General features: G+C 40.1%; 3 protein-coding genes across 3 annotated transcripts; 2 read left to right on the top strand and 1 right to left on the bottom strand.

Moving 5' to 3' along the window:
• Nucleotides 1–8,433: 8,433 nt before the first annotated feature.
• On the bottom strand, nt 8,434–12,737 carry rbis (ribosomal biogenesis factor). Its single transcript, XM_083935722.1, has 4 exons — nt 12,655–12,737; nt 9,410–9,525; nt 9,195–9,311; nt 8,434–9,106 (listed from the first exon to the last, which is right to left on the bottom strand). Exons 2-4 carry the CDS (start codon nt 9,518–9,520, stop codon nt 9,038–9,040), a joined length of 297 nt encoding a protein of 98 aa, XP_083791848.1. The 5' UTR covers nt 9,521–9,525; nt 12,655–12,737; the 3' UTR covers nt 8,434–9,037.
• Nucleotides 12,738–15,448: 2,711 nt separating this feature from the next.
• On the top strand, nt 15,449–16,522 carry rad51b (RAD51 paralog B; the record flags this gene model as incomplete). The annotated part of the gene is made up of 1 exon (XM_083936050.1): nt 15,449–16,522. The coding sequence occupies one exon, from the start codon at nt 15,449–15,451 to the stop codon at nt 16,520–16,522; it is 1,074 nt and encodes a 357-aa protein (XP_083792176.1).
• Nucleotides 16,523–18,754: 2,232 nt separating this feature from the next.
• LOC310963650 (carbonic anhydrase 1) lies at nt 18,755–25,746 on the top strand. The gene is made up of 7 exons (XM_083936540.1): nt 18,755–18,894; nt 19,157–19,354; nt 21,108–21,226; nt 21,676–21,768; nt 22,392–22,454; nt 22,558–22,713; nt 24,170–25,746. Exons 1-7 carry the CDS (start codon nt 18,861–18,863, stop codon nt 24,287–24,289), a joined length of 783 nt encoding a protein of 260 aa, XP_083792666.1. The 5' UTR covers nt 18,755–18,860; the 3' UTR covers nt 24,290–25,746.
• Nucleotides 25,747–26,185: the final 439 nt, after the last annotated feature.

Below are 26,185 nucleotides of genomic sequence, written 5' to 3'. Positions count from 1 at the left end.
AGACAGGTGTGTGCCTTTCCAAATCATGTCCAATCAACTGGATTTACCACAGGTGGACTCCATTTAAGCTGTAGAAACATCTCAAGGATGATCAGTGGAAACAGGATGCACCTGAGCTCAATTTTGAGCTTCATGGTAAAGGCTGTGAATACTTAGGTAAATGTGATTTCTTTGTTTTTTAATTTTAATAAATTTCCAAAACTCTCAAGAAAACTTTTTTCACGTGGTCATAATGGGGCATTATGTGTAGGATTTTGAGGACAGAGATTCATTTAATACAATTTGGAATAAGACTGTAACGTAATAAAATGTGGAATAAGTGAAACGCTGTGAATACTTTCCGGATGCACTGTATACTATATACCTGTAATCCTATGGAAATCTCAACCCCCCAATGTTTAACTCAAAGTTACGCCCTTGGTATAGTGACTACACCACACAATGTTAAATTCACACTGAACAGCTGATTCACAAGACTTGCTTGGCTGCAAGTCAATGCAACAACCCATCTGTGAACTATTTTCTTGCATTTGTTTTAACATTTTCAAGCCCAAACATAAGGCAGTAATTTAAAATAAATCTCATCTTTTTACAGCCTTGCATATGGCGTCTGATGAATGGATGATTTCTGTAATGTTGTAAATGGAGTATATTTGCACTGTGGTATGTCTGCACTACTTTGTCTGTGTATGAGTGCATGTGTTTGTGTTCATATGTGTGTGAAAAACAAGCGCAGACAGTGACAAGGAGGCAGGCAGAAATAAATGCTGTGTTTTTAGATGGTGACATCTGACAAAGAAGGCGGGGATGAACAGATGTACTAAGTTCATGTGTCTGACAGGTATACAAGCAAGTGTGTGCTCGCCTGCAGATCTCCTCTGAGCCGTACACCTCTCTCCTCCCTCTCCTGTCCCTCAGCCACAAACCGGCCCACGGTTCCCGCAGGTGGGACCTCACCGGCGACTCGAGCGACGCACCCGGATCCCATTAAAAAGGCAACTCTGTGTGCTGTGTTCTCTCAAGTGTAAAGCCTATTTCACTCCCTACGAGCCAAACAGCTTGACGCTCGGGTGGTTTGTTGCAGATGGAAAATAGAGCTGCAGAGGCTTGGGTTTGTTTGTTTTGGCATTTGGTTGTGATCCAGATACAGTGTGGCATGGACTTGACTGGGTTCTTGACTCTGCTGAGAATTTTGGCTGTAAGCTCTTCATGGTCTGTCCCAAGCCTTGCCCTGTCCTGATTCCAAGTTTGAGAGTCTTGTAAGTTAAGAACAAATTGTGGATGAGACCTCAAAAACCTTTGATGAAATCATGATCATTTGGAGGTAACTTCCTTGTTGTTTTCTGCATTTCAAAGTCAAAATGTACTAGTTTTACTATAGGACTTGCTAGCTCAAGGGGACTTCTACGGCAGCTGTTTAGGGGAAAAGGAACATCAGAACAAAAGTTTTTTTAGCTATAGCTGATTCAAGGAATTCAACACAGTGAACCATCCAGCCCGTCACTGTTCAGCGCCACCAGGAACTCACATAATACGGACCAAACAGCAGTTATGCAAGGTGACTGGCGATTTGAAATAGAAAATCTCTTTAGCAGCGCGCGCCAAAACACGCCGCAACCAAACCTTTTGAAATTCAAACTATTTAACAACTTTCCCTCGTGCATCATAGGAAGCAAACACCAATAAGACAGCATTTAACTGAGTCTTCGTCAAGCCAGATGAATCATGTATTTAGTCTTAAGATCTTGTTTTTCACATTTAAAAAACAACCTGCCAGCAAGAGGAAACATTTCCATGACTTGGTATATGTTGGAACCACTTCAGGCTCTCTCAAGTACCACCACTAAGACCAATGTTACAATACAGCAGTGTAGGCCCCGACACTATTCAGCTACGGACAGGAAGGTTTATTCCTTATCAGAAGATTATTTATTGTTGACTGTCTGAAGGTTAAGGGGTAGCATCAGAACTGACTTGTCAGGGTTTTCAAACCAATCTTTTTAACTCTGCTCACTCTCTTGCCATCGCTCGTAACTCAGGAATTCCCGTTATTACAGTACTTTTGATCTGTATATATTACCATTTTAATTTTGATATAATATATATATATATACTGTTTTATATTTCTGTTTTTACAAATATGTTATCTGTATAGTATTGTTGTTGTTAAACATGTTGTTTGTATAGCTGAAGTTTGAAGCAAAAACAGTTTCCCCGTGGGATTATTAAAGTAGTTCTGATTCTGATTCTGAATTCATGAACATGACTATGTAACAGGCTGATATTGAAACAAAAATACTACAGAAAATGCTAAACCTATTTAAAATTACCTTTCACGGATCTTAAAAGTATTTTCTTAGTATGTCTTAGTATTTCTTAGTATCTTATATTAAATTAGTAATTCATTTTTTTATTTTTTATTTTGGAGATTCCTTCAAGTACCACCTGAGAGAGCTTGAGCACCACCAGTGGTACAAGTACCACAGTTTGAGAACCAGTGCAATAGGCGATTGGATAGGATCCAATGCATGCCCCTTGATAAGCTGCTATCGCCCCCTCTCCATCCCTCAGTAGCAGAGTGTGAACCAAAAGACTCGTTCAAGTGGTGGTTCGCTATCCTGGTTCGTTTTAACGAAACAAACCAGGTTCGTCACCCGTATTAAAAGTTAACAAATCATCTACTGGTTATATGTAACTTAGACGTTTATGTTCTCCAAAAAAACGAGAGCAACAGTCATTTGCGGGGAGTCAACAAGGGATGATAAATCTGTTAATTATGGTTTGACTGGATAATTCTCTGAAATGTCAAATAGTGAAACTCTGAGAGACCATGCTGACATCCCTTCAAATGTTTTGTTATGGAGAAGCTGCAACCAGCACATTTTTGATGTTTTTGTTTGACAAATGACTGAAATGATTCCTTGTTTGGCCAGGTTCATAAGGTCAATTTGGTTTTGAAACAATAAATAAGCACTACTGGACAGCACAGTAGCAAAAACTGAACAAAACGGCTAAAAGAACATCAAGGTCTGCTAAAGAAAATCCCCAAATTGACAACAAAACAAGGAGTTTGGTATTGTTGCAGATGGTGTAGCTGTCGGTTTAGAAAACTAAAGTTGTTACCAGCTTGCAGATGCACTTTTATCAATATATACGTTTATAGACTTTCTCAATACGTGTGAATGCCAGCGCACCCCAATGGGCCATGTAATATTCCAAGCACGCAAGTATGGCACTAAATTACTTGTTTCTGGTAAAGCATGATAAGTTAGAGGGTGCCCTACACTTAATTCGCCCCAGTAACAAGTACAGTAAAGACTTCCACAAAGAATGCACTTTAAGGAATTGCGACATCCTCAATAGAGGAATGAGAAGAGCCCATCGGGTCTGACATGAAAGAGACCAGGCGTTTTGCATCTTACCAAAAGTCAGCGTTAGTTTCTTAAACCATGATCACAGCCTGACTTTAATCATGGACGTGTCAGAAAAGAAAATGTCCGTATGAATTGCACTTACGGTATGATGACAAACTTCCAGTTACCAGTATGTAGTTTAGGTGCGAGGACCGCCCCAGAATGAAATGACGGATGAATCTGTGAGGTGTGGACTTTAGGGGCCATGTAAGCCAGGTCTTGATGATCTGCAGATGAGAAGACATCTTGCCATAATTATTGTCATTTTCATATTCTATCACCTTAGATGTGCTTGTTCCTACTATTCTGCTTTATTAACTGCCATAACATATAAGTCATATTCACATTACTATAGATATTATAGTTACTGTTACTCTTTTGCTTGCATCTCTGGAAGTGCCTGTCTGTCTTTGTGTCTGTCTTTGTCTCTCCCTTTCCATCTGTCCGTCTTTTCTCTCTTTCTCTCTCCTTTTTTTCTTCCCCAAACGGTGCAGACAGATGTCCGTCCTCTACAGAGCTGGGTCTGTCCGACGTTCCTGCTGTCATAGGGAAGGTTTTCGTTGCCACCGTACTCAACGGGGGAATTGTTGGGTCTATGTAAATCATAAATAAGTCATAGAGTGTGATCTATACCTACTCTGTTAAGTGTCCTGAGATAACTTTTGTTATGATTTGGCACTGTAAATAAAATGAAATTGAATTGAATTGAATCTCAGTATTTTGGTTAATCTGTATTGTTTGGCTGAAGAGCAAAGTTGTTTTGGATGTCTTGGTTCCATAAAAATAGTTTCAGCAGCATTCCAGTTACTTCAAAACATATCTTCTTTTCAACCAATTTAGCAGATTATAACTGGACACCTTGATGTCTTCTCTTCTCTCCTCTTCTCAAAACAAAATCCCATTTATTATCACCTGATTTAATGCAGCAAATCTCAAAATCTAATGTGAAGTTTCTACATTTTTTTCCCCCTTTGGCAAAGATCGAGCAGAAACTGGCATTTTGATCTATAGAGTATAAAAATTCTGTTTCTTCTCTGACCTTGATGCAGACTATATATAATTCTGAAGCAAAGAATGGCAGAATGCCAAACTTCCTTTATTTCTAAGGATAAAGGAGTTAAGTCTAAAGAGTGTATCGGATTTCCTTACCAGCATTAAGAGGATTCAGGCCATTTCATTTTGGCTGGCACTTAAATAATTGAAGTATCAACACTTAGCAACACTTTATATCACACCACACAGCAAGTGACTATCTGTCTTTTTCTCTTCTCCTTCATATTTAACATGATTAAAATTACAATGCCAGCTCTGCGCACGCCTCATCACGAGTCAGCGATGTTATGTGGTGTTTCTGCGGGAGAATACCACGAGCGTGGGATTGATCTGACCTTCAGAGGGATCAAACAACAAATCACAGTGAAGGCACAGTAGCAGCCCAAAAAGAATCCTTGACCTCAGCACCGAAGAAAACAGAACCAAATCACACAAGATGAGCCTGCAGGCGTGAGAGCGTGAGGAGAATGATTGGGCTCTGCTCTGCTGGACCCTGGTGTGAAGAGCAAACTTTAATCATAATTTGAATCTTGGCTGTCTCACTTGTTGGCAAAGTGCCTTTTTTAAAGACATTAAAGGGAGAGTCAAACAACTACTGAAGGAAAAGGCATCCAGTTTTGAAGGGCATAATCAATAAAGAGAATTTTACGAGCAAATATGCATTCACATATTTCCTTTTCAGGCAGATTTATCCCGTCCTGCAGAGTGAGACATTAGAGCAGTTTAATGGCCATGTCAAGATTTCATTTTAATGGCACTTTTACCTTTACAAATGCCATGATTGCGCCTTTGTTTGTTTTTTTCATAGTCAACGTTCTCTTTTGAGCCGAGCTGTAAGAAAAGCATTGCTAATTGAAAAGCTTATTTCATCAGGACGTTAAAGCTGATAATGTGTCCTTACTACCTACCGTCTGTATTCATGTTTGTTGCAAAAAAAAAAGTGAGTGGGAAGAATTACAAATAAAAAGGCTTTCAAAAAAAAACCCACTGATGAATGGGTGATAATTGCTTTGAAAAGAAAATCGGCATAGGCAAACACGAGCAGACAAACACACACACACACACACACACACACTCGCTTGCTGTGTCTCGTCTCTCTCGCACAGACAAACACGGCGATTCTTATTTCTGTCACAGGGAGAAGTGCAGGTGCTGTAACCTTTTGCTGCTACTCCTGTCAGAGTGAAAAAGCCAGCTGTGCGGTGGGAATGACATACCACGAATAGGCCTTCAGCTTCTTATTGGTATTCAGGGAGCCAAACACCACACTCACACACACACACACACACACACACACACACACACACACACACACACACACACACACACACACACAGGTCCACTTCCTCGCTTGTCACCTTGCATATTGATAAGCCCAATCCAGAGCACCATCTTGTGGACGTTTCCAGCTCTGGGGGTTGTCTAAAATGTCACTTTTGATTACATCCAATTAAGCAACTGATTAATAACGTTCAATCAAAAGTGCTGGGGAGTATTTTTTTTCTTTCTCTCGCGACACAATTTTTAATTATGAATCTAATTTATGAAAATCAATTCTCTGTTATAAAATACAACATCATTAGCATTGTTTGTCTGTGTCTCTCAGTGGCATTTGGCTCAGTGAGACATACCGAGCCAAGTTCCTCTATAATTGAGGGTTCTTAAGTTTGAAGTTGGATCAAAGGAATAAGTTTAATGCTGCATGCAGAACTTCCTTTTTTTTTGCATGACTAACAGCAACAAAAATGAATAACAACTCTCTTTGGCTGACAAACACGCAAACACACACTCACCCTCTGCACGGATCCAACTACCTCCTTCAGCTTATGTAGATTACATTCAGAATTCAATGTGTGTGTGTGTGCTGGCATGATATGTCTCCTCAGGGTGCATGGCGGTGCAACCCCACTGCCTGTGCTGTGGTACAGCCATCTGGATCACAGTGGGGAGCACCTGACACCTTAACACTGCATCTGTTACACTCTCCTTGCCAATCGTTTCCAACTGAAAGTCTTTTCCTCTCCATTAGAAATAAATGTTTCTGCCCTAAAGGCGTTGATCTAATGCATTTCAGACCACATCCTTTCACATTTGTTTATTTCCTGTGATGCCGCTGTAGTTCCTGGAATTTTTAATTGATGCTAAAAGGGGTTTGCTACCATTTTCTTCAGCAGCCTCCTGCTTCACACATTGCATATTAATATCTTTAAAGCTGCTCTAATGAAATTTTAAAAAGATCAAACATTTTATGTGAAAGGAAACACTAATAGTGACAAAAACCATGCATTTTCCCCTCAGCTTTGTGGAGCGTTTTAGCATCTTTCAGCTCATTGTTTTGGTGTTGTGGGTCGCTCACTCTTACCGCTCTCATCAGTATTGTTTTTTAATGCACAGCAGGAAGCTGTTTCCAGCATCGAATGGCAGACAAAGTTAACTAAGAAGTGAATTTAAGGCTTTTCTTATTTGAGTCTCCTCGCTTCACTCACTAACGCTTCTTTTATGTTGGCTTTATTTTTATTTGATGTATGTTAGCTTATGTAACTCTGGCCCTTTCCCATCTTTGTATTGAAACTGTTGCACAATCATTACCCTTGGGATAAAGCTTCTTGAATCTTGAATCTTGAATCTTGCTCGCTTCTAAGCTCCTCCCAGCAATGGCGTGGGAGAGAAATGGGATGAAGAGACACAAGGACGGAGGTGCTCGGAAGATCCTCCATGATGGCGGGAAGCACAGGTTGGAATAATAAGCAAATCAATCTTAAAGGATGTCTAAATTCCTTAATTGCATCTTGAGGAGAGAGAGGAGGCATGCCGGAGGAGTTATGAGCGGGGATGCACAAGAGTATACTTTGTGGAAGTCTTTTCGGCACCTGTGACGTATAAAAGAGCTGTGCCACACGTTGTTTATAATTGACTTTAAAATGACAACTCTGAAGCATAGATGTCATTTTGTTAATCGCTGTTTCCTGGAGGAAAGGAAAAGATCCTGATATATTCCTCAGCAGGTGGTAGAGATCAAAAGCAGAGCTAAAGGGCATCTTGGACTTGAACATAATTCCAAATTAATGAAAATAAAAGGGGACATCAGTGTTAACACTTTTCACACATTTCTGCTGCCCCCAAGTGGTCAGAAATAATTAGCTATTGCAGGTTAAAGCTTTGCAGTGCAACTCCACTGGAGAATAAAATCTTTTCCCAACTCATCTCCACCTTAAAAAAACGCCCTCTTAGCTTATTTATGTCATGCGTCGGTTTGTTTACCAGTCTCACTTGTGCTTTCACCTCGCTCCAGATTTATTGACTAACTTACTCAGCCAGAGGTTGCCATGAAGACAAGCAATCAGCTGGGCACCGGTTCACCCATGACCCCTGATGTCAAGTTGCTACAAACTGCAGCAGCATACTGATAACTGCCCACTGCTGCAGCCGAAAAATCTATACTTCATCTCCAGGTTCAGTCCTGATAGAAATGACAGTGTGAAGCCCTGAAATGACGCTCGTACATACAGGAGTGGACGAAATATTAGATAAGATTCAGTCCAGTACGGCAAGACTACAAATAACAAAATTAATTTAATCAACGCCTCTCTGAAATAAACATAGAAACACTACACTGATGCTACATGTGTGCTTTTCCTTCCTTTAAATTCTTGTTTTGCGAACTTCTACATGAAATTTTAATGATTTCCATGAGTATGCTCCGATGAAGGTCTGATAAGACCGAAAAAACTTCTCAAATAAGTTTTGCACAGATCTAAGTGTGTGGAGGTTCTCTTCTATCATTTTGAATGATTTCCATGAGGACAAAACTCTTTGAAGCAAAGATACTTTCATCATTACAGACAACAGTCCCAATGATCTCTATTGTGACATCATTTACACTAAATCTGGGGGGATGAGAGTAACAGTGTGAAAACCTTGAACTACCTTGCAAAACAAAACTCAACGAAGGTACGATAAAGTGCACATGGTTTATATCATTCTTTTGGATGAAAATGCTCTGTTTAAAGTAACATTACAAGTTGCCTTTAATTGCAAACCCATATTAACAGTGTAGTAAAGTGGAGCTAAAACAATGATTCCATTATTTGTAACTATTTTGTTCATTGATTCATCGTTTCAGCCATTTTTTAAGCAAGAATGCCAAATATCTGCTTCCATTTGCTCAAATGTGAGGTTTTACTGAATGATGTATTTTGGAATAAAGTGGGCGTTTTTCACTATTTTCTGATGTTTCATAAAACAAAAGTGAGGAGGAAACGAATCCTTAGTTGCAGCCAAGAGAAGGCAAACATTTCTACATAAAAGAATATCCATTAATAAAAATAGAAAATCTGCATTGACAGAGCACAAGTACATTTCTTTACATACAGAATGCTTAAATTACACACAATGTTGTACCATCATGCCATGACCCCTTCTCATTTTCAGCTTATCTGCAGCCCTCCTCCTGGCATGAGGTGTCCAAATGCATCTGAAGTAAACTGTCTCTGTTATGTCATATGTCCAACATGGAGAGAGATAGGTGTGTGTGTCCTTGGACTTAACGGCAGTCCCACTTTCATGATCCACTATAGCTGAGAGAAGAGTTGAGCGGCATTGTCAACATTTACAGATTCCTTTGGTGGCTCTCTGACAACCTGGAAAGACAAACAAAATAAATACACCAAGAGGATTAAATAAATATGGTCAGTATGAGTTATGAATGTTGACATCTTACACCTCTACCTGTGTTTGTTTCATTGGTTCAGGAGCAACAGACTTGGAAATGCTCGTAACATCCCTCTGGACTTCTGTGAAGATTTGATTGAGCTTCTCCACCTTCTCGCTTTTCACCGTCTTGATCTGTCAAATTACAGTACAGTACTAGTACAGGTGCGACAAACTCTATATACAAAAGAGAAGACAAAAATACATGTCAAGAGAGAAAACCGAGAGCTTACGTGTTTGAGCGATGTCGTAACAGGTTTCGCTTTGTTCTTGTTTTTCATGTGCTTATTTGCCACTTGAAAGACGTTCTTCTGCTTTTTCCCCTTTTGTTTATTCTTCCCCATGTTGCCTGTGAAGAAAACACCCGTCAGTTTTGATAGGCTCTTTGTAGGAGACATTTCATTTCTATACCATGTTGTCTCTTTGACGCTTTGTTTCGTATCCTCTATTTTGCCTGCTCTAAAAGTGATAGTTTGCACATTAATCTCAAACTCTCTGCGGAAAAAAAAGAAAAAGGTTGAGATAGTTCCAAGTTCTCCACATGCATCCTACACTCAGCAGTCACCTGATTAGCAATGATTCTGTTTAAGCCAAAAACTCCTTGAATCAGTGAGTCATAAAACTCCAACAGAGTCAAGAGGTTGAGGTGATGTACGAGATGAAAAATTAAGACACAAATTCAAAATTTATCAGTTTGCAGCTGGCCTCCTTGGAATGTCTTGAACAACACGGTCTAGTTGCAACATAAACAAAACAAAGCTGGTTTAATGCAGCAGTAGTTGTAGTATAAATTTTACATGTCAAATACAATATGATGTGCGTAACATAAAAAGAAACTGGCTTTCCACATAAAAAATTAAAGTGGTTATATTTCACCACTGCACTGTGGGATTTTTAGAAATTAATAATACAATCTCGTTTTAAGTCCTCTAATACTTTTGTTTTGAGGTACATGTACTTGAAGTATTTCCATTTAATGCGTCTTTATACTTGGATTGAAACATCCGCAGCTGCCAGTCTAGGGCTGTAACAATTACTTGAGTTACTCGATTACAAAAATTCATTGAGAGAAATTCTCCGCCTCGATGATTGGTTTAATTCCTATTTTGTGCGTTATGTGGCCTGTTCAGCGCTGGGATCATTGTTCCACACGGACCGTTTTTGCGGATGTATAATCACTACAGCGGGAAAAGGCAGAGAATACGTTTGGGATCATTTCACACTTAAAAAAGAAGCCAAAAAGGCGCAATGTGTCCACTGTTTAATGTGTCCACTGTTTCAATGTGTCCACTGTATCCACCACTTAAGTGCAATAATTTAATCTTACTACTAATTTCTGTCATATACAGTCATACATCACTTATCTTACACATTTCCCCTAAATTTAACTTATCTGGTTTCATTTTACGAGAATTCTTCTTACATCTACTTCATACATATTTAACTAAGAGTTTATTGTTTACTGTTTGTTTTCTTATACTTTCTGTATTTATTTAGCTAAGAGTTTGTTGTTTATTCTATACTGTAATTTTTTATACCTCCCTTGTGTTTTTGTAAGTTGCTAGAAACTCAATTTCCATGAGGGAGTTCATCCCAAAGGATCAATAAAGAGAAGTCTAAGTCTGTTAACTAGAACTGTTCTACCACAACAGCATGTGATCGATGATTCAGCGTCTGAGCAGAAAGCAGCCCGTTGTTAACGCCACGTCACAGAGCACTGCTGTTCTGGTTTGAGGAGGGCAGTTGCCGTAGTGACGAACCAACAGGAAGAGAACCCATAACGTTAGCCGTCCTGGTGAATGCCTCTATGTTTAGTTTTTCATGAACGTTAAACATAATGTCATCTCCCTGATCAGTCTTTAGAGTTTGGTTTGAGTAAATGTGTCAGTAGACTTTTGTACGTTGCTGTTGTTACAGTAAACAGGAAGAGAGCGACTCGCTCTTCCTGATATTATCCATCTCTAATTCATTCTCTTAATTATTTACTTATCTTTGAAACCTGTTTGAGTAAACATGTGTGTCACATATAATTTTATGCACCACTTTAAATTGTGTAAATAGTAAACTTCTTCATGGTAAATTGCGAGAGTATTGTCATCAACACACACTTCTTCTTTCTCTCCCCCTCATGCACACACGTGTGCCGTGTGTAGGTTACCACAGCAAATAAGCCTAACAGACATATTTCTTTGAAAAATAAGGCAAATTATAATAATGTTTTATGCAAAAGTATAATTTTTTTATCCGATTATTCGATTAATCGATGGAATAATCGGTAGAATACTCGATTACAAAAAGATTCGATAGCTGCAGCCATATACGACTCATGATCCAAATTTGGTCAGTTACTTTACAGATCCAGACTGTTACAAATTAACTAATAAGTAATAATGTATCAATTATATAAAACATTAAAGTATCTCCACTTTTCATCAGCCACACATTAGTGAAACTAATGTGAATGTTATCAATAACTATAAACCAGAAATAGGCCATTCTCCAAGATACTTATTGTAGACGATCACCTGGGAAAATCTATTAGGTATTGTTTTACACTATTCATCTGTAGTGTCTTCAAAATGTATGATATTTTATAATACATGTATTTAAAGCCTGATTTCTCAAAATTAGTTTTTTCTCACTCTGAGCCAGAAATCTAAATATACAACACACTTTACCATTTTATTCCCATCTACAGTATATTCTAAAGTTTTTCCCAAGAACATTGTATTCCTAAAACATGGCAAAAATAGATTTATTTTTTTTAATGGTTGTACTTTCTGATTTAAGGAGTGATAAAAAGAGATATGCAAGATTCCCTCTGTAGAAACCTTTAACTGTAAGTTGTCAACAAAATGAACCTGGCTTCATCTAATGCACACAATTGTTTATGCAAAGAGTGCATATTTAATAAGTTCCATTTGCATGTTTAAACAAACTGGGAAAACAATACAACTGGGGAAGTTTCATGGGGATATTTCGATGCTAATACTTCTGTACCGTTTACTTCAGTAAGATCCCGAATGCAAGGACTTTTATAACAAAGTATTTTAACACACTGTGGTACTATTCTCCACTTTTCCTTCAGTAACTTCTTCCACCACGGGTCAAGTATGAAGGCAACTCGAGACCCGAGCAGTAATTTAACAGGTATTGTGTCTTTTATTTATCTTGACGTTCACTTTACTTTGCATTGACATGTTAATGTACGAATACCTAAATGTAAATCAATTTAAAGCACGTATCCTTCCTGGTGGGGAACATTTAAATGACTCTTTAAACCATATCAATATGCATCTGGTCCAACAGTAAATCAACAGTTAGCTGCACGCACGTGAGGCTACATGCGCGTGGGTTATTTTCGTCATTTTAAATATAGTTCATTATTTTACTAAACGTCACCATTTTTAACACAATGAACCGAAACCAGTACGCTCACTGCTTAGCAATTTAAAAAATTAAATACATATCAACCGACCGTATTTAGGAAATGTCAGCTTGCGTTGCTATAGTTGCTATCCTCGTGCTAGATAGCAAAACAAACGTGCCCTCTCTGTTACGTCATCATCGTCATCATCTTCTTCTTCTTCTTCTTCTTCTTCTTCTTGTTTTGGTGGTTGGCAAACAGCGTTTAACGGGTGATGACCGCCACCTACTGGACTGGATTTAAAAGAAGAAAAATCGTATTTGATCATTGTGGTAAACTTAAAAAATCAAAAATAATAAATTGGCAAAAACTATTAGATTATTTAGGTATTTCCAATGTACTCCCTTAGTTTGGCAGCAGGCCCCATACGTTTTTGTTGTTGTTATTCTTAATTCCTTTTCCTATGCTTTATTGTCTCTGTACATTTTGATTTATGTTCTTATTATTTCTATATTTAGAATTACATTTGTGTTATGTGTATAACACCTGGAACATGTAAGAAAAGTAATGTTTATATTGAATATTTTCAATAAAAAATATTTATTTATTTATTTAAAAAAACAACACATCCCTAACATGTTTCGAAATGAAATATCTAGTGCAAATAAATAAATAAATAAATACATTTTTTTTAAAAGCACTTGTTCTCTTCTGCATTTTCCTCTGTTACGTCATCCGCATGCGACGACTGTTATGGCTGTCTACCATAGACATATAAAGAGTAGATGCCGCATCGAACGTTGGGCCGCGAGAAATGCGGCCGCCATCTTGGATCGGTCATCCTCCCAGATAAGTTCTATGAGTGACTCGTTGAGCCTATGAGTTGAGCAGCAGAAGGAACAAGATGCCAGAGCACTGTGCAGCGTATTCCTGCTCTAATCTAATATTACAATATTACAATTCATAACCAGTACGGTACAGTACAATTTTAAACAATTATACATAAATCCATGCATTTTTGAATGTTATAGTGAGTCCCTCAGGCTGTGGCAGGTAGATACATATTTAGCTGCCAGAGGAGCTGCTGTCCCTTATTTTATTATTATTATCTTGTCACAGTAGAGGCGTGGAGATTAGCCTCTGTGGGAATGTTAGTTAATTTACCCCCCGGCCAGATGTGTGTGTGCAAGCCTGTGTGTGTGTGTGTGTGTGTGTGTGTGTGTGTGTGTGTGTGCCTGTGTAGATATGAAAGGAGAAGCAGGGAGGAGAGGGGTTGTCGTACTTGTGGTCTAGTGTAAATGGATTGCACATTTCCAGCAGTAGGTCAGCGGAGGATGTGCTGTGGTTTCATGAGAGGAAGACACTTCAGAGACAGTTCATCTCAGGTCACCTCAGATATTCTCAGTTTTGTTTTTTTAAATATTGAACATGACATTGACATGAATTATGAGATAATTTTTCATGTCATGTCACTTTTTTTTTTAAAGTTTAGACTATCAAAGGAGAAGTGACAGAATCTGACCAATATCCTTTGCTGTTAAACTGTTTCATCAAACAGGAGCAACATGATGTGGGGTTTATTATAAAGAATGAATTAGAGATTTACGAGGCAAGCGTGAACATGTATTTCCACTCTGTGCCCGATATTCTCACAGCTGAACAAAATGTCCCACACATTTTTACTTGGTTCTCCACATCTCCACTTAAAGCAGGACGAACGTCACATGTTTGTAAAGCAGAGCTGATGAGTCCAGGCTTTTTTAGTTTAGTTGTACCAGAGAAGTTGAAACAGTCTGAAAAGAAAAAATCATACATTTATTTAACTAAGGAAAAATCTTAAATGGTTTGTATAATTTAAAATGGATATTACTGAACTATGCCCCGTGTTTTTGTTTGCACATTAAATACAATTACTACATAATTAAAATATGTAATAAAGAAGACATTCACATAATTAGACCTTGCCTAAAAACAAAGGACACAGTCATTTTAGATACTATACAAAGTACTCCTCCAACATCACTGTCTTTACCAATTAGAGCTACACTCTAATTGGTAACTGTGCAAGAACAAAACAGTGTGAAAATGATCGATTTAACAAAATTTTATATATATTTTTATACCACACACACTCGCTCAAATGTGGACCCTCCCTCTCCTCTCTACTACCACGACTATGCGACTGGCAGAGCACGGATCATTTCTAAATATTTATAAACATATAGGGTTCGGCTCTTGCTTTTTTTTTAGTGCTTTAAATGAAAGTGTGTCTGTTTGTGTGTGTGTGTGTGTGTGTGTCTGTTTGACTTGTATTTAGATGTGTCCAAAATGTCATCTCTCTCTCTGACCTAATTGTATTGATACTCTTGATTTATATGTATTTTAATTTTCTCTGAGTGTGTGTGTGTGTGTGTGTGTGTGTGCTTGCGTGTGTTTGTGTGTGTGTGTGTGTGTGTGTGTGTGAGAGAGAGAAAGAGAGAGAGTGAGTGAGAGAGAGATTTATGTATTCATGTATGAAATATAGCCTATTAATACTCTATAAATGATTTATATTGTTGTGTTTATATTTATAGTGTTTGCAAAACATCTATCATACATCACATATATATCATATATCAGAATATTCTATTACTGTTAATCCCACTGTGAATATTAAAATACGCTGAACCGTGTCCTGTCCTTACACTGAGTGGAGCGGGCGACCGGGCCAAGATGGCGGCCCCACCGCTCGTCAGCGCCAATAGGCCCAACGTTCGATGAGGCGTCTACTCTTTATGTCTATGCTGTCTACCGTTGATGAAGATGTCGAAGAAGAAGAAAGCCAACGTGCGGTAAATGTTGAACCGTTTTTATTTGTTTATGTCTTAAGACAGTTGAAGAGGGGAAAAGCTGAGAAGAAGTCACCATGGCGACAAGAATGCTGAAGCGAACCGGCATTTCAAACGACATGTGTGAGCAACTCAAACGTCACCGCATCCTAAATTGCAAGGACCTGTTGTCTCTGAGTCCTGTTGAGGTGATGCATGCCGCGGGGCTGAGCTACCCGAAGGCCTCCGAGCTGCTGCAGTCGGTCAGTAAAGCTGTTGCACCGCCTGTCACCACGGCTCTGCAGCTGTGGAAGCAACACTCCTGCTTCTCCACGTCGTTGCCCGCTCTTGATAAGCTGCTGAGGGGAGGTCTACCACGGGGGACCATCACGGAGGTTGCAGGGCCCTCTGGCTGTGGCAAGACTCAGATGTGTTTGATGCTGAGCGTCTTGGCCACTCTGCCTGAGAGCGAGGGTGGCCTGGACAGTGGTGTGATCTTCATCGACACAGAGGCAGCGTTCTCTGCCGGTAGGCTGGTGGAGATCGCACAGAGCCGCTTTCCAGACCACTTCGGCTGCAGAGAGAGAGTCCTGCAGATGGCCGCCCGTGTGCACCTCTTCAGGGCGCTCACCTGTCAAGATGTCCTCAACATCCTGGAGAGACTAGAAGAGGACATCATCTCAACCGGAGCGGGTCTCATCGTCCTGGACTCTGTGGCCTCGGTGGTGAGGAAGGAGTTTGACACAACGTTGCCAGGCAACCTGATGCACCGCAGCGACCTGCTGGGGCAGGAGGCCTCCATCCTCAAATACCTGGCCCACCAGTTCAACATACCTGTGGTGCTCACCAACCAGGTCACAACTCACGTGGGGGTGAGGGGTCAGGGATGTGATGGGGATTCTGGGTTCGTGACAGCAGCTCTGGGGAACACATGGAGTCACAGTGTCAACACGAGACTCATTGTCCAGTATGTGGACGCACGCCAGAAACAGATACTGATAGCCAAGTCCCCCGTGGCTCCGTTTGCGGTGCTGAACTACACTATTGAGAAGCAGGGGATCTGTTTAGATGGAGGTGACAGTCAGGAGACCCTGTATGAGGGCACAGATCCGGGTCTCCAGCCAATCAGGGTGCATGCTGGATTCAATTACGACCACATCTTTGGACTATGACTCACCTGCCTGCCTGTATGTGTGTGTGTGTGTGTGTGTGTGTGTATATGTGTAAAGAGGAGTGACACAGTTACTTTATTAAAGCCAATACATAAAATACGTCATTCCACGTTTGGTCTATAAAATATCAGGAAATGGTGAAAGATGTCCTTGTGTTTCCCAAAAGCCAAAGATGACGCTCTCAAATGTCTGATTTTGTCCACGACTTAACAAAAGATATTCCGTTTACTCTCACAGAAAATATTCACGTTCAAAAAGCTGGAATCAGCTTTTTTATATATTAAGCAAGCCACTTCATCGATAATCAAAATAGTGGGTGTTTTATTTAATTTTTTCTACATTAAATGCCATTATTTTGAAGGACGACTTCATTGAAAAAACTTTAGTCTTTTAATAAAAATACAACCTTTTAAAGTATGAGTGTCAGAAAACCCAACTATACCCTGTATATTTGATTTTCAGTGACCAAAACCAAATCTACTGCATACCCTGGGTTTTGGACGTTGAGCCTTTAAAATAAAAGCGCAGAAGTTTTAAATCAGTTGCAACTACTAATTATTTCCGAACAACGTCTAATAATTCCACACACTGGCACCAAATCAAAATGTCGCCATGCCACTTGAATGTTATTTAACATTTTAAGGGAAACATCTTTGGCGAAATCACAATAATATGACATTTTTAATACCTAATGCAATATTCACTTAACTGGACAGAGATGGAATTACGTTTACGTAGTTTCAGGTGGCATTCTCTACAATACTTTACAGACTCATCTGGAAACCTTAGGGTCGCCGATTCGAGTCCCTGTGTGGACCATGAATGGAGTGTGGACTGGTGGCTGGAGAGGTGCCAGTTTATGGGCACTGCCAAGGGGCTGTTGAGCAAGGCACCGAACCCCCAACTGCTCGGGGCGCCGATCCATTGGCCCCTTGCTCTGACATCTCTCCATTAATTGCATGTATATAGGTCCTGTTTGTGCATGTGTGTGTATGTTTGGGGCCTGTGTGTGTGTAACCTGTATAATAACAGGGTGGAAAAATTGAATTTCCCCTTGTGGGATTAATAAAGTAATAATTCTTCTTCTATTCTTTTGTTTGTCTGCCTAATCAAAGATGCATGAAGAAAGTCTCATTGCCCAACAGCAGGTGGCACCATGACCCCACCACAGCCATGTGCTTCTCAGCCTGTGTGGTTTTGTGAACCTGAGCCACTAGGATGCAATTAAACCGTTTTTAAGGAAGGATGGAACGATCCCTCAATAGTACAGTTAACTCAGTCCTAATTATTTTTAATAATAATTGTTTTAGTGCAAATTATGGCATGTCAGTGGCTTAATCAGGTCACCAATGTGTATTTATAATGTGTCAGTCATTTATTCTTTATCAGTAAACACTGAGTTTGGTGTTGCCTGCTGCAGCACCGTCACTAATGGACCTTTACAGGCCTTTAGTTTTTCTTATCTGTCACAGTCGCATCAACTCTCCTACCCTTACTGAAAGTTTCTGTTCCAAAGACACTGTTTCTCATTAAACGTGTATGATTTGCATGTAGGAAATACATGTTTGAATGTTTTTATATTATTATTCCCATGATTCAAGTGAAATTGTGCAAATAGCCTGACGCAAGGCACAGAGTTCGCAGGAGCAACTTCCAGTCCATAATCCATAATGTTGAAGCCAACCAGCCATTGTTACAAGTGACATCACACTGATTCACATCACATTGCACTTCAAACATGATAATAATTCAACACGTATCCCTCGGTGATCCAACAAGTAGGTTAAAAATTGTGCGTAACGCCTTTTTAATAACAATCATTCGAGGCCTCTTCTACCTTACAGCCTTCCGTTTTAGCTTGGAAGTGTTATATATTTCCTTAACGGTTCTTTCTATAGTGACACAGCCCGCGCTCAGTTTGAAGGTGACACATATGGCTGCATGCTGTCGCGTAATCCCGTTACTTCCTGACACGAAATGAAAGTTAAAGCCGTTAGGTGAGAGGTGAAAATGCGCTCGGAACGTTGTTCGACGGATATTCTCCAGCTCGTCTGTCGCTTGTGAATGAAGACTTTACCACCGCAGCAGACATGAGGGGGGGGGAGACAGAGAGAGAGAGAGAGATCCTCATTGATCCACAGTGTTGCAACGCTGCGGCGCGTCTAAACTCCTCCCGGTCATTGCGCGGACATCATGTGGCTAACACCAGCCCGACACGCACGCCGCTCACAGGGGACCCTATATAAGCTCTGCAGCTGTCAGGTGGAGGACACTGGCTGCTTTGCGCTGTTGGAACGACTCGCTTTAGGGAATTCCAGATACTCATAGATCCATAACCATGTCTCACGCTTGGGGATACGCAGCGAACAACGGTGAGACGCTCATTGCGCGTATAATGTAGTGGTGATATTACTGAGAGGAATGTTAAATACCAGTCATACCAGTAAGCAGTGAATGAATGGAAGGACAGGGAATGCACACTGCAGAGATTTTCTTTATTTGTTGTGCACATTTGGGGGCTTTTTACGCGCGTCTGAAGCACATCACCATCCCCAAATGCGCAATTTGTTTCTTTCAAATAGGTCAACGCCAATATTCTAATAATCACAATTGTACCATTATATCATTTTTTAGGACCTGACAAATGGGCTGATAATTTTCCTGTTGCCAATGGACCCCGCCAGTCTCCCATTGACATCGTACCCGGTGCATCAAAATATGACGCGGGGCTGAAGCCGCTCAACCTGAAGTACGACCCCTCCACCTGCCTCGATATCCTCAACAACGGACATTCCTTCCAAGTGACCTTCGCTGATGACACCGACAGCTCAAGTTAGTGTGACATTAATATTGCATCAGTGTGGAGCTTGATATCAACGCTCCTCAATCTGATTAAGAAACGCGCATTTAAATGTGCAATCTTAACCTGGAGAAAACACAATAATTCCCCATATTGCAATTAGTGTGTGCAATGTTTGCACACGTGCAGGTGTAATAAAAAAAGCTCCTAAAGAAGGAGCCGTAACAGTACTGGTTTGCAAACAAAGAAAAATCAATATCATGGTGGTTTAGGACGCAGTAACCTGCACAATGCGGCATTCAGGTTTAATGCATGGCTCCGGTTAACTGCAGCTCTGACAGTCTCCAGCTTAAAGACTATAGGACTCATGCAGGTTATTATCATGTTAATATTTATACGGCTGCACGAATAATGCGCCCCAGTTTCACTAGCGCCCACAGGGATTTGACAAAACAGATGAACACAGATTTTTATTCTCATATATTTGATTTATTTGGGCGTTTTTTTCGGGCATTTTTTTTTTATATAATTAAATAAACTAAATTTTGGTGAGTGGGCTGCAGGGGCTCCATTCCAAAGCCAAGCACAAAGAGTACTAATTGAATTGGTAATGAAACCTCCTGCTAAACCTTTCCCACGCCAACTCTTTTCTTCTGTCAGCGAGGTCAAAAGCGCAAAAAACGAAGGTTACTCTGCAAACAAACCCTTGCTTGCCTGGCTATTAAAGCGTGTACATGTGCATGGGAGTGAGGCATAAATGCTCATTGCATTGTTTGTTTTTTTCATCATTTATTTTAATCGCAATTGTGTTTATATAATATTTTATTTCCAAAAGAAAGGATTTAGGATGTTGGATTTGGTTGTCCTTTAGCCGATCTGATAAAGGATAAAGAATAATATGTTATATAACCAACACAATCATGGATTATTTCTAATGGACATACATCCAGACCAAAAAAAGCAGTTTTGCAAAGACTATGGGATACATGAGTTCCAGTCTCTTCATTGTTCCTTTTGCTATTTCGTGTATTTTTCCACCTTGGCCTTCTAAATAAAGCCTGTATGGCATCATGAATCACGCGTGTGTGCACTGGAAAAGATGCCACACTGCCTCTTTATTTTTGTTTTTAAGTTATCCCTTTTGTAGCTTCTTCTTATCATTTGAGGCTGATACTGAGAAACAAATACCCTGTTTGGAGGTGTGTGTGTGTGTGTGTGTGTGTGTGTGTGTGTGTGTGTGTGTGTGTGTGTGTGTGTGTGTGTGTGTGTGTGTGTGTGTATGTGTGTGTGTGTGTGTGTGTGTGTGTGTGTGTGTGTGTGTGTGTGTGTGTGTGTGTGTGTGTGTGTGTGTGTGTGTGTGTGTGTGTGTGTGTGTGTGTGTGTGTGTGTGTGTGTGTGTGTGTCAGGAATAGAACAATATAGAGGATTATCTGCCACAGTTTCAGATACTTTGAACTCTGTAAATAGATGTGTGATGTAACACTGGAAGGAGGTTTGACGTTAACAATACCTGGACATCATTTCAGACTGTCCCTCAATACGACCAGAGCTTACACAACAGGAACTGAGTCTGCTTCCATAAAATAGGAAGTCTGCCACGGTGACACAACGTTGTGTGTAGCCTGTGTCACATCTTATCCATTTTGTTAACCTGTTTATTGTGTTTATCTGCTCAGTAAAATATTTCCTTCCAAGTAGGATGTTTAAACTAGGATCACTCCGTATCTCATCGTGGCTGACCGCAGCTCATTCACAACTGACGGGAGATGTTTGTTTGTCCTGCAGCTCTGAAAGACGGGCCCATCTCAGGAGTCTACAGGCTCAAGCAGTTTCATTTCCACTGGGGAGCTTCTGATGATAAGGGCTCCGAACATACCGTAGCCGGGACCAAGTATCCTGCTGAGGTACAGATGCTCTGAGCCATTACGATGAACTGCAGATTATAATAGGATTGTAGGTTGTTAACTTAAAAATCATTATCTGACTCATAGAATAAAGTTAGGCCCAAGTAGGGAACTCTTTCTCTTTGCCTTTTATGTTTGCCAGCTCATTAACTTCCACTTTCTTGTGCTTGTTATCTGTTGGTTTTTGCCCAAATTCTAACTCAGAGAAGGACTATAGAACTAAACTTCCATCTGTGAGCAAATCAATGTGTTTGTTCTCCTTAAACAAATACATTGCATTTTTATACCCAACCCTATGTTGATCAAAGAGCATTTTTAAAGCAAAATAAACCCCATTACCAGATCCGAAATGACACAGGCTTTCCATGGTTCTGACCATGCATCATAAGAATAAGATTACTTTTCTAAGGGCTTTGTTTTTTTAATTTTACTGTTTTATTTGTCTCCAGCTCCATCTGGTGCACTGGAACACCAAATACCCGAGTTTTGGAGACGCTGCTAGCAAGCCTGATGGGCTCGCTGTTGTTGGAGTTTTCCTGAAGGTCAGTAGCAACGGTTAAAGCATATTGTATAGTATTTTAGTTTGATTCTTTTTAACATATTAACTTTCTTCAAAAATACAGATAATGCAGATGTGGTAAAAGAGGATAATTTAAAAGAAAAGTCAAGCTTAAAAGGCAGCCAACAACGAACCACCCCGGCACCCCAATACTTCTTAGACACATACACATATGCATGCATTTCCTCAAATGGCCACTTGAGGCTGGCTCCAACCCACTTGGAGCTTCATTTTGTTCAGAAACCTATGGATGTGATCACAGAAACTATATTTTACATAGTCAAACATCCTCTGTGAGATGTTGCACCTTCAATGTAAGCCAGAAAAATGTGCCATATTTGGTTAGGGGCATTATTTTCCTTGGCGTTCATATTTTCAAAGGTAGAAGTCTGTGTCATACGTTAAAGCTACTCTGCAAACTATGTGGGCTCCTCCATTTGCGCAGAATAAGCCTGGCTGCTACAATAACACCTGTAACTGTTAGCCCTAACTCTGCTTTAGTAAGGCCTGCTCACGTTGTTCGGTATCACACTAATGTAATGTAACGTACATTGTTACTGCTGATGATCATATAATAAACCTCAACATCATATTATTGTTTTTCAGATTGGTGCTGAAAATGCCAGTCTGCAGAAGGTTCTTGACGCCTTCAAAGCCATCAGGGCCAAAGTATGTTTCCATAAAAAACATATTTCCTTTCTTTTAATGATTTATGATAACATATTTCACTGATCTGTTCTAACCTTTCTGTTATTTTCTTCATTGTTTTCAGGGCAAGCAGACCTCTTTCGCTGGCTTCGACCCTGCTACCTTGCTCCCTGGTTGCCTAGACTACTGGACATATGATGGCTCCCTGACCACACCCCCTCTGCTGGAGAGTGTTACCTGGATTGTCTGCAAAGAGCCAGTCAGTGTCAGCTGTGAGCAGGTATGTCTATAGCTCACAGCGCACCATTCAGCGGTAGCAGAAGGGTTGGCTGCCTGCCCACGGTCTAGAATAGCCCTGTCTGTAAATCCTTTCTTACGCTACGGTCTAAATCAAGGGCTTAATTGTTCAGATTAGCTGCACGGCTGAAACAAGAAGAAGAAGCCTCTGTAATGGGAGGAAAGGCAATACAGCAGCCTTTTTTTCACTTTCAAAATGAAAAAAAGAGACACCAAGAGAACGAGTGCAAATGGAAGTTGACACAGATGCAGTTGTGTTGCCGTATTTTTGTTTCAGTATGTGAGTATGGGTATATGAGTCAACAGGAAATGTCCACCCCACACATGCATCACATTCTGGTCTGTAGGTGTAGCTTCAGTCAGTGGGTGATTTCATCCAAACTGAGTAACCATAGTAGACATCCAGCCGGCATTTGCTAAGTATTTACTCTTAAAATGACCCCTAATCCTACCACTGAAATGGCTATTTGACTTCTAACCACCCATTAATCTGAACTAACAACCTCTCTAAGAAGGTTTGTCCTAGCGGTTGGGGTCTTTAGGCCATGTGATGATTAACACCGCCTGCTTAAATGTTTATTTCATGGCGGCGAGTAGGTGCCTCAAGGGTAAACATGTAAGATGTGTTGACGCAACCTTTTAGACTTGGTGCTATATAAGGTAAGCAGATAATGACAAAGAAGTCATTCACATAAAGTAATGCAGGCCATTAGTTTATGGTTTTCTAATCAATTGATACACAATGAGCTGAATTATTTTGTACCAGTAGTGAAAAGTTGTGATGACAAGTGACTGAAGTGACTACTGTGGACTAATTCATTAGCCAGAGTTAATGATAAATCCCTTAAATAGGTCATCTGACACCATGCTGTCACAGCTGACTTGTTTTTCTTGCCCTGCCTGACTTTGGGAAATACATTTATTTGTTTTCTTGCTGAGAGTTAAGTGAGAAGATCAGTACCACACGGTAAATATGAAGTTAACGCCGGAAGCTGGCTAGCTCAGCCTGTCTTAGCATAAAGATTAGAGACAGCTGTTTCTTTGACTTAAAAAAAAACAGTCTGTAGTGTTTTTACAGATTAAACAAACACGATACAACATTTTAATTGGTAAGCCTTAGATGTGCTGGTATGCATTTTGTTCCAGCTAGCTTTTTCTTCCTTTTTTACAGTCTTTATGCTAAGATAAGCTAACCAGCTGTTAGCTGTAGCTTTATATTTAGCGTACAGACATGAGTGATATCAATCTTCTCATCTAATTCTCAGCAAGAAATTTAATAAACATACTTTACAAAATGTCAAGTTGTTCCTTCAAGCATTATCAAGACAACAGCTAATACAAGGCTCAATTCAGCGGTGAGACTATAGTGATTTATTTGCTGAGTGACAGTCACAGGAGGTCATTGGCAACTAATGCAACTGTCTTCTCCCTTTACACAGATGGCCAAATTCCGCAGCCTGCTCTTCTCCGCTGAGGGTGAGGCGGAGTGCTGCATGGTGGACAATTACCGCCCTCCCCAGCCGCTCAAGGGTCGCCCTGTCCGTGCTTCCTTCCAGTAATACCCCTTCCCCCCTTTTTGCCCTTTCTGCCCTGTTGCCCTCTCCCTTCCCCCTTCCTTTAGTCAGAGTTACCTCTCTTGCAGTGAGCCACAATGCAAACATATCTCTTTCCGTCCAATTTCTAGAAGAAATTAAATTCCTATGGCCTATTGCTTTTAATGCTGGGCAAGCTAAATGTGAGATGAAGCACTTGCAGGATTTGCTTCTGTTTCTATTTGTGTAATAAGCCAGCAAAGATGCCCTGTCGTAATTTATTCTATAAGGCAAACACTTCACAATGACTGATGATGAGGATTCATCATCTGGTGCCAATGTTCTCTGACATTACAACAGTGTGTAGGTCTTTTTTGTGTCAACATGAAGATGAGATTTAGTCAAAATGGTGCTCTCGAGCCAGCAGGAAGCAGAAGCTAGCCCCAGTAGGCAGAGGGGGAGGATGATTCTCCATCACCATCTGTGAACAGGGAATGGTGCAGATAAAAAAGATGTAAACAGACAAACAGGACACAAACACTTCTGCTGCTAGTCTGTCTGTAATCTCTGACTGACTGCCAGCCTCTGCATCCCAGCAGCTTAATGAAACGCTGCAGCCGCCTCCATCACAACTGATTGACTCAGAAAAAACCCCTCTGGCACACATACACACAAACACACACAGCATGGCACGCAGTCTCATGCAGACATGATGCCTATAGGCGCTGACCTGCTTATTGATTTGACTTACGTGTACAGCAACAGAGGACATGAGGACAGGCTGCTGCTAGTGTTAGATACCGAACACCATGACAATGGCTTATTTCTCTGGGTTTTACAGCCCAGTCTTCAAATCTGTCATGTTTGTCATCCCGTGCTGTGTTTTTATTAGTATTATGAATCGTCTTTTTTTAGCCTGACAGCTTATGCAAAATAAGTCTTAAGTGATTCCTAAATGATGTTTTGTAACCAAAATCTGCATTTTTGATGCCCTGATAATATAGCAGTAGAGAGGAATGACCCTCCTTTTCAAAATTAAATGTGATGTATAAGAAAAATGTGTTGTTTTGAAACCTCTAGTGTGTCGAGTGCTGAAGCTTAAAACGCACAGTCGCCTCATGGGCGAAGCCATAGTGGCTAATGCACAAAGCCAAGGAATAAATTACCCTTCCAAGAAAGCCAAGGAAGAAAAGAAGCTGCCAACAGATGAGATTATAGTGTCACACTGGTGTCAGGCCCTGTATAGGAGAATAATTAACAAAAGACCACGAGAGGTCCTGAAAATCTGGTCCTAGTCCTGTTTGCTTTTCTTAAACAATAAAAACAAAAGCAATGTATTTCCAGAAAGATTGTTATTAATGTATAAAAGGAAAAATGCCTTATGCCAATAATTGTTAGGGCCGTCCCATGAGTTTGTGTTGTTGTCGTTCTATTTTGGAAGTGGAAGTTTTACTAGTTAAATAAATATATTTTATGACTAACAAGTGTCAAGTGTTTTGCCTCAAATTCCCCATATCAGATGCTGTGTAATGAGGTGTTTTTTTGTTTGTCTATATCACCGTTTTAATTTCTATACATTATAAAAGTCAATCAGACTTCCACGTCTTTAGTGATTTAACCTGTCAACACCTGAAAGCCAACAGGATTAGAATTATACAATCTCAGAGCAAACATGATTGCTTTATGTATCCAACATCTAAAAATGTTCATTTTATCTGCAACAGTTTGTAGCTAAATCATTTTAAAATTAAAGAGTGTACCAAAAGGATAGCTTGTCCAACACCAAATTTCACATTATGCTCTGTTAAAGATATAGGCTATGCTGACTTGTGACATTAGCATTATCTTTTCTTATCTCAAATGTAGGAAAAGCACCTTTAAACGTCTACAAAGATAGGCATGGGGTCAAACTTACTTGACGTG

This window comes from Echiichthys vipera (genome assembly GCF_963691815.1).
Source record: "Echiichthys vipera genome assembly, chromosome: 21".
NCBI lineage: Eukaryota > Metazoa > Chordata > Actinopteri > Perciformes > Trachinidae > Echiichthys > Echiichthys vipera.
Note: the sequence above shows the minus strand (reverse complement) of the source record. Positions and strands in the feature narration are given on the sequence as shown.